Source organism: Limulus polyphemus, unplaced genomic scaffold (assembly GCF_000517525.1).
Source record: "Limulus polyphemus unplaced genomic scaffold, Limulus_polyphemus-2.1.2 Scaffold1733, whole genome shotgun sequence".
Taxonomy (NCBI): Eukaryota; Metazoa; Arthropoda; class Merostomata; order Xiphosura; family Limulidae; genus Limulus; species Limulus polyphemus.
In genome coordinates this window covers 28,359-36,357 of record NW_013667343.1, presented here as the reverse complement: position 1 = coordinate 36,357, position 7,999 = coordinate 28,359, and the positions used below count along the sequence as shown (strand labels likewise).

General features: G+C 34.2%; 1 protein-coding gene across 1 annotated transcript in view; it reads right to left on the bottom strand.

Annotated features, from left to right (window-relative positions):
- Positions 1-4,120: 4,120 nt before the first annotated feature.
- Positions 4,121-7,999, bottom strand: part of LOC106464746 (kyphoscoliosis peptidase-like) — a gene marked incomplete at its 5' end in the record, with an annotated part of 20,724 nt that continues 16,845 nt past the window's right edge. The window contains 2 exons of the mRNA XM_022392536.1: positions 4,121-4,946; positions 5,897-6,017. Of these exons, the coding sequence (XP_022248244.1) occupies positions 4,121-4,946; positions 5,897-6,017 (947 nt within the window). The remainder of the gene's footprint in view (positions 4,947-5,896; positions 6,018-7,999) is intronic.

Below are 7,999 nucleotides of genomic sequence, written 5' to 3'. Positions count from 1 at the left end.
CTTGTGCCCAATAATGCATAATTTCATTTGATAAACACGTTTAGATTGAATGGTAATTTATAATCAGTCACAAGAACGTCGAATCTGAATCACTTGAAAAAAACACGGGGGTGCTTAACTTTTTTCCAGGTGTATATTTATATATTCTGAGAAATATCACTCGTATTGCACACATTTGTCGCTTTTGACGCCGTATGAGAAGCGCCCACGAGTAAAGTCGTTTTGTTTTAATTTTGTTTAGTGGAACCAGATATTTCCACGTGTAAAAGTTACAATGCACACTATTCTTTACTGTGTGAAAGTTACAATGCACACTATTCTTTACTGTGTGAAAGTTACAATGCACACTATTCTTTATTGTGTGAAAGTTACAATGCACACTATTCTTTACTGTGTGAAAGTTACTCTGATATTTCTCCTTGCATTTAAAAGAGATATTAGAGATATTCGATAAGGCTATTTCACTACTTTTACCAGTGTTCTGAAATGTACACTTTAAGACTAAAAACAAAGCTTATAATAGCAAGGGTTCAGTACCTGTCGCTGTTGACTTTAATTGTGGAATATATTTTTTTACAGCAACTCCAAAATGAATTTTATCGAAATGACAGTTGATAGCATTACAATAATGACATCATATATGACAACATTTTGATATTAAACAACTGGACTAATGAACGAACAAAAACAAAACAAACACGAGACATATCAGCAACGTCCAATGACGTTGACTTTACGACATCACGATAAAACCAAATATATTGCAAGTCAGACTCAATTAGTCTTTGTTGTAGAACGTTTTATTGAAATAATTTCTACAAAACAGTTGATATTTATATACTCTACAATAGACCTATATACAGTTTTTATCTTTGATTTATTTTTTGTTTACCGCCTAAACATTAACATTTTATCTTAGTGTAACATATAATCTGTATATATGTATTACATATATGAAGATTATATTAACTATTTCTAAAACGACGGAAGTGTTAAAGTACAACATATTGTGCTCACTTGCATACTTGCTTTAAAATGAGGTAACTTTATATTCTAACAAACCTGTTAACAGGTCTTGTCTCTAAAAAGAAAAGAAGAATTGTTATCATAAGATTGAACTAGATAACCATTTTGAAAATTGCAAACTTTTAAATTTGTTTAACATAACAATAACTATATAATAGATTATACATTGATATACAAATATATGCACTTGTGTATCATAAACTTGGTTATGGCATACAAATACAAGCACGTGTGTCACAAACTTGGATATGATATACAAACATATGCACTTGTGTATCATAAACTTGGTTATGACATACAAATACAAGCACGTGTGTGTCACAAACTTGGATATGATATACAAGTATAGGCATTTGTATGTCATAAACTTGGTTATGACATACAAATACAAGCACATGTGTGTCACAAACTTGGATATGATATACAAGTATAGACATTTGTGTGTCACAAACTGGGATATGATATACAAGTATAAGTATTTGTGTGTCATAAACTTGTTTATGTTATACAAGTTCTTGTGTATCATAAACTTGGTTATGATATACAAGTACAAGCACTTGTGTGTCATAAACTTGGTTATGATATATAAATACAAGCTTATGTGTGTCACAAACTTGGTTCTGGTATACAAATACAAGCACTTGTGTGTCACAGACTTGGTTATAATATACAAATACAAGTACTTGTGTGTCAGAAACTTGGTTATGATATACAATTACAAGCACTTGTGTGTCATAAATTTTGTTATAATATACAAACAAAAGCACTTGTGTGTCAAAACATCTAATATACATATATTGTGCTTTGTCCCCGATGAAAAATATAGCTATAATTACACGTCTATCTGGATTGATTTGTTGGACTCCTTTTGTTTCACTGTAATATTATAAATATATTTTATTTCTGAACTCCTGACTATAAAAATGGTTAAACTGGATATCAAAACCAAAACCAATACGGACAACAAGGTGATGTATTGTTTTAACTTTAAAAATGGTCTGTCAGAGTATGGTCAAATGTGGTTTACACGTATATTCATATATATATATTATCATGTTCGTGCATTTATTAATTATCATAAAAGAATTTATCGAGAATAAAACAATCAGCTAGAAATATCACTCGATTATTTTAATACCATGAGATACTTAAGGCAAAGACTCCGCGTGCATCTATCTGATTTAATATATATATATGAGGCATAGATAATATTCTGTGAGTTGCCAGACTTAACAACAATATCATTTTTATGCTAGCTTCGTTCATGTTTCACACTCGGTCTCTTCCAAATCACGGGAAAACTTTTTTTTCCACTTTCAATTAAGCTTAGTGCTTTAATCATTACTGTACGACTTGCTAGATTAGTTTGTTAAGTACTCAATCGGTCACCATTTCGTAAGATTGTATACAATTTTCTTAGGTTTAACATTGCATGGATTTTACTTTTCTCTACCGATTTACAATATTAGGATTTCAATGAGATGATTGTAAGTTTAGGTGATAAGGTTTGATACATGCCTTAGTTATTTGTTTAACTGATCCCCTAAGTGGATTATAAACATTGAGATTTTAGACAGGCCCTCTGTATTCAATGGTAGGAAACACGGACAATTGTTTACTTGAGATACTGTCGTGTTAACGATTATGAAATATTTTGAGGGGTGAACTTTCATTAAATAACATAAAACATAAGTAACATAATGAACCTAAGTTTCAAGTGGGCAGCAACTGCCTGTTGTAGAAACATACAAATGTAGAGGACGACCTGAAGACGAAAGGCGGAAGACTTTCGAAACGTTGTCCTCTACACTTGTAGGTTTCTACAACAGGCAGTTGGTGTCCATTTGAAACTTAGATTCATTATGAATACTCTGCCTAAACAACCTATCAAAGATAAGTAACATAACATTTCTTTAATGTAATTTATTTCCACGACAATTTTATTCATTTTCAAGACCATATGAACAATTTCAGTTATGAAAATTAGAACACATTACAAAATTACTGTTAATATGAGTGTTCTTTATTTATATCAATAGTAAAGGAAATTGTTTCGTTACAGTTTTGGTCACCGGCTTTTTATAGGCTCAAGTAAATGCGTATGACCAGGGCCGTAGCTTGTTATGCGGATACCCAGGTCATATCCTCGGTTTTGGGGTTGTTGTTTTTTTTTTTTTGGCTTCCTTCATTCACTCACTCTCAAATACACACACACATATATATATGATTAGAAGCTCTAGCTTGAAACACAAGTTTGACCTTGGTAGAATATTGATTGGCTCTAGTTACGGTGATGCATATGACGTCACGAAAAACCACACTTAATGAGTAAGGCTAGCCCTAACTTCTACAAGATTTACACAATAACATTTTGATTCCAGTTTCCAAAAAACCGATAAACTATTCACAAATGAGTTAATACACAACTAATGACCGGACTTTGATAAACCTCTCTCAGGTGTAACTTATATCACATAACTTTTAATTGTATTCTAAGTATTTCGTTTTCAAAACAACTAGCAAATAGCACTTTGGTGTGAACTGAAAATATGTTATATAGTGTTCTTTTTATGAAATTATAATACAATTGAAGGTTAGCTTTATGCATACACCAGAAAAGATAAGAATATAACCTCAGAATTCTATATAAAAGCATAGAATGTGCTGTGGTATTAAGTGTTGAAAAATATTGGAGGCTATACACAATGGTTCCTACAACAAACTTGGTAACTTCACAGAACGACAAACATCAAACGTTCTGTTCTTACTTAACTTTTCACTTGTAAGTCTCTTCCTAAAGTCACTATTGGATTTAGAGAGACAGAGAATAGAGGTTCTATTATTTTTATTTAGTTCAATGATTTACCCACTTCGTTGTTTGGATGTTCAAATTATAATTCTCTGTTGGTGTTTTCGGGACATTTTTTCTGTGGAAGCGTCTTTTGAAGCAGATCCCAAAGTTTCTATGTAAAGACGGGGACTTGAAGGCTACTCTTTGTTTGTCGTACGTTTAGATACTATGAAAATAACAGAGCGGCAACTCGTATTGTTTACAGTTCAATGGACAGGGACAATTCTTACTCTTTTGTTAGTCTTAGAAGCTTTTTTTCCCTGTACTTCTTCCTGTAGGTGAAGGTAAATCGTCTTCATTGTTTTGTTTCGTTAGTTTACAGTCGATCAAAAACGAAGCGATGAGGGGTAGTCTCCATTTCCCTTTCTGCTTGGGTTTTGGCATTCCGAAGATCATTAGCTTATAGAGACCAACGCGAAACGGGAGGATGGTAAAGGTGATTCGATTGTCATGATCCTCTCGAATAAGAACACTCTTAAGGTCTAGTTCCATGCCATCCGCATCAAACATTTGAGGAGTAATCAACATAGACGTGCTCATCTCCAGTGTCACCTTCCTTCGTCCACCCCACGTCACGATGAGAGGCCCTGATTGGTTGATTAGCTTCATGTTGAAATTAAAGAAGCTTTGTGTTGGACCCCAGGGAACCTCGTTCAGTGGATATGGTTGGATATATTTCCTCGCTCGTTCACACTCCACGAGGAAAATGATGACACTGTGAAGAGTAGTGTCATCATTCATATCCTTCTCCGGCTTGGCGTAGATTTTAAAGTAGTACCTGCCCTCTATCGGCGGAGAGATTACAAACGATCCGACTAAACGGTCTTCTTTGAGCTGACAGAAGACGTAGTTATTCAGTGACGAGTTTTCTAGTTCGTCAGCGGGATACATTTTGAACTTGTACCGCATAGGCTCGTGAGCTCCAAGTTTGATCTCAGTTTGTACTTTACATTTCATTGGATTTTGTGGACGAGATCGTATTTTGAGATTGTATTGGAAGAAAAATGGCGTCACCTTGGGCAAAGCATTAAAATGCTCCAAAGTGATTGGCTTGTCGAGCAGTTGCCACCTGAAAAAAAAAACAAAAAAAAATAGAAATATCAGAAAATGTTGAATTTATTTTACGTGTATGATAGTTTTGAGTACTCAGTTTTCAAACTCTGAGTCCGAGTGAAACAATATTTTTATTCTACTTGTCGTTTACTGATTATAGTAATAACTATACCGTTACTCACCTCGTCCACTTTTTAAACAATTGAGTTTAATGACGAATGAGTTCTAAATACACAATTAAGAGTTCTATTCAGTCTGTGAGAATTAAAAGAGAATTAGTTAAGAAGTAGTATCCAAATATTTAAACAAAAGTAATACTTTAGTAACGATACATCTCGAATTTATAGCTTTGAATATATCAACGCTTAAAGCTTTACTTTATGACCAGCATTCACTGTTCAACGTATCAAAGCATTATTTGTCTGTTTGTTTGTTATGAATTTCGCACAAAGCTACACGAGGACTATCTGCGGTAGCCGTCCCTAATTTAGCAATGTAAGATTAGAGAGGAAGGCTAGTCATCACCACCCACCGCCAACTCTTGGGCTACTCTTTTACCAACGGATAGTGGGATTGACCGTCACACTATAACGCCCCCACGGCTGAAAGGGCGAACATGTTTGGTGTGACGGGGATTCGAACCCGCGACCCTCAGATTGCGAGTCGAGAGCCCTAACCACCTGGCCATGCCGGGCCTAAAAGCATTTTAATGTGTACATTTATATTTTAAACTGGAAAATCAAACAGACAGAAGAAATTACTGTTACTTAGGGCTTGTTATAATATTCCATTGACTTCTCAATATATTTTGAATTTCTTCGGAACTTGGCAAAAAGAAGATGATTTGAATACTTTACTGAAGAAGAAAAAGTAGTATGTAAGTGGACATGATGTATTTATTTTATGCTTTCAGAAAACAAAGTTATTAAGTTAACTAAGAAAATGTACAGCAAGATAATACGCTACCTGCAGTAATCATTCTCCAACTCATCGTGTGGAAAATGAGTCCAAATTAAAGCCTCGGGATCCGTCAAGAAGAAATGTTCATTTAGCTTTTTCTGAAATTTTCCTGTATGGTCTGTATATCCTGAAAAAGAATTGTGGAGGTTTGTTAAAATATACAAAATAAAGGTTCCAAAACGAGAATATATCAGCTGTAAACAACCCCCAGAAGGAGAAATTATACGTCGAATAACCCAGCTGTAAACATACTCCAGAAATATATCAAATAATAATTCAGTTTAAATAAACACCAGAAAAAAAAAATATAACAAACAGGTCAGCTAGCTGTAAACGTACTCCAGAAATATATCTAATAATAATTCAGTTTAAACAAACATCAAAAATGTAACTACAAGAAACATGTCGGCTGTAAAGGTACTCCTGAAATATATAAAATAATACGTCAGTGTAAACAGACACCAGAAAGAGAAATATAATAAACAGGTCAGCTGTAAAGGTACTCCAGAGATATATCAAATAATAAGTCAGTGTAAACGATCACCAGAAACAGAAATATAACAAACAGGTCAGCTGTAAACATACTCCAGAAAATATCAAACCGTCAGTATAAACAAACACCAGAAAAAGAAATATATCAAAACGTCAGTGTAAAAAAAACATCAGAAAAAGGAATATAACAAACAGGTCAGCTGTAAACAAACACCGAAAGAGAAATATAACATACAGGTCAGCTGTAAACATACTCCAGAAATATATCAAAAAAGTCAGTGTAAACAAACAACAGAAAGACAATTATAACAAACAGGTTAGCTGTAAGCATAGTCCAGAAATATATAAACAAGTCAGTGTAAATAAAATCCAGAAATATATCAAAACAGCCAGTGTAAACGAACACCATAAAGAGAAGTGTATCAAACAGGTCAGCTGTAAAAACACTCCAGAACTATATAAATAGAATCAGTGTAACAAACACCCGAAAGAGAAATATAACAAACAAGCCAGCTGTAAACAAGCTCCAGAAATATATATTAAAAACTTCAGTGTAAACAAACACCAGAAAAAATAAATATAACAAACAGGTCAGCTGTAAGCATACTCCAGAAATATATATAAAAAGAGTCAGTGTAAACAAACATCATCTTTTGTGTGTGTGTGCGTATGAATGGCAGGCTTTTTTTCCCAATTTGCTTTTGTTTGTTTGTAGTTAAGCATAAAGCTATACAACTGGATATCTGTGCTGTCCTCACCATGAGTATCGAAACCAGGTTTTTAGCGTTAGAAGCCTTCGCTGTGCCACTCCCAATTTGCCACATCTATTTGCGAGAATTGTATAAGCAATAGCTTCTAACATTTCCAACTGGAAACATTCATTATACGTTGGCCAAAAATGAGGGAAAAGGTGAATGACTCACAAATAGATAACGTAATAAGGCAGAGCTTTCTAAGGTACGTTCTTTCAATGGTTGCCTTATATCTCGGGAATCATCAAGCGTGTCTGGTACTAGCCTAGTATTTTACTTACTTTAATTCCGAAAGGAAAATGTGAATTTATTTCATCGAACGTTAAAACACTTTGATAGACTGGTTCCATTAAAAAACTCTCAAACGCAGAGTACACAATTTTTACCTTAGTAGCTCCACCTCTAAGCTTACTTATTAAGGTTAACATGCAATTCCAAAAGCTCCATCTCCCGTGATCGAAAAGTATCAGTGAAGTTGGCAAAGTTGAAAATGTTTTGTGAGCTGTGGAAAAGTGTCCTCAGAATATCAGGTGGATGTTGAAGAACTGGCAACATCTTTGACCTGTACAACACGGATAGCATCAAGTTCTTGAAATGGCATCAAAGAGCCAAGGATGATCCCATTACTGTTGAGATCAGAGGAACTAGTACTACCCTTTCTGTCGGTACGGATACTTTATGGGCTTATAGTGTCAAAAAAAAAGAGTTATCTTTTAGAAAACATCTCCAATAAACGTCAGGGAAACTGTTACTACACCTTCCAAAACTTCTTCATTAAATATTACAAGAACTGGTACTACACTTTCTGTCACCATGGGTACTTTGGAGCTCTACTACTGCCAACGCAGTGATCTTCCAAAACTTC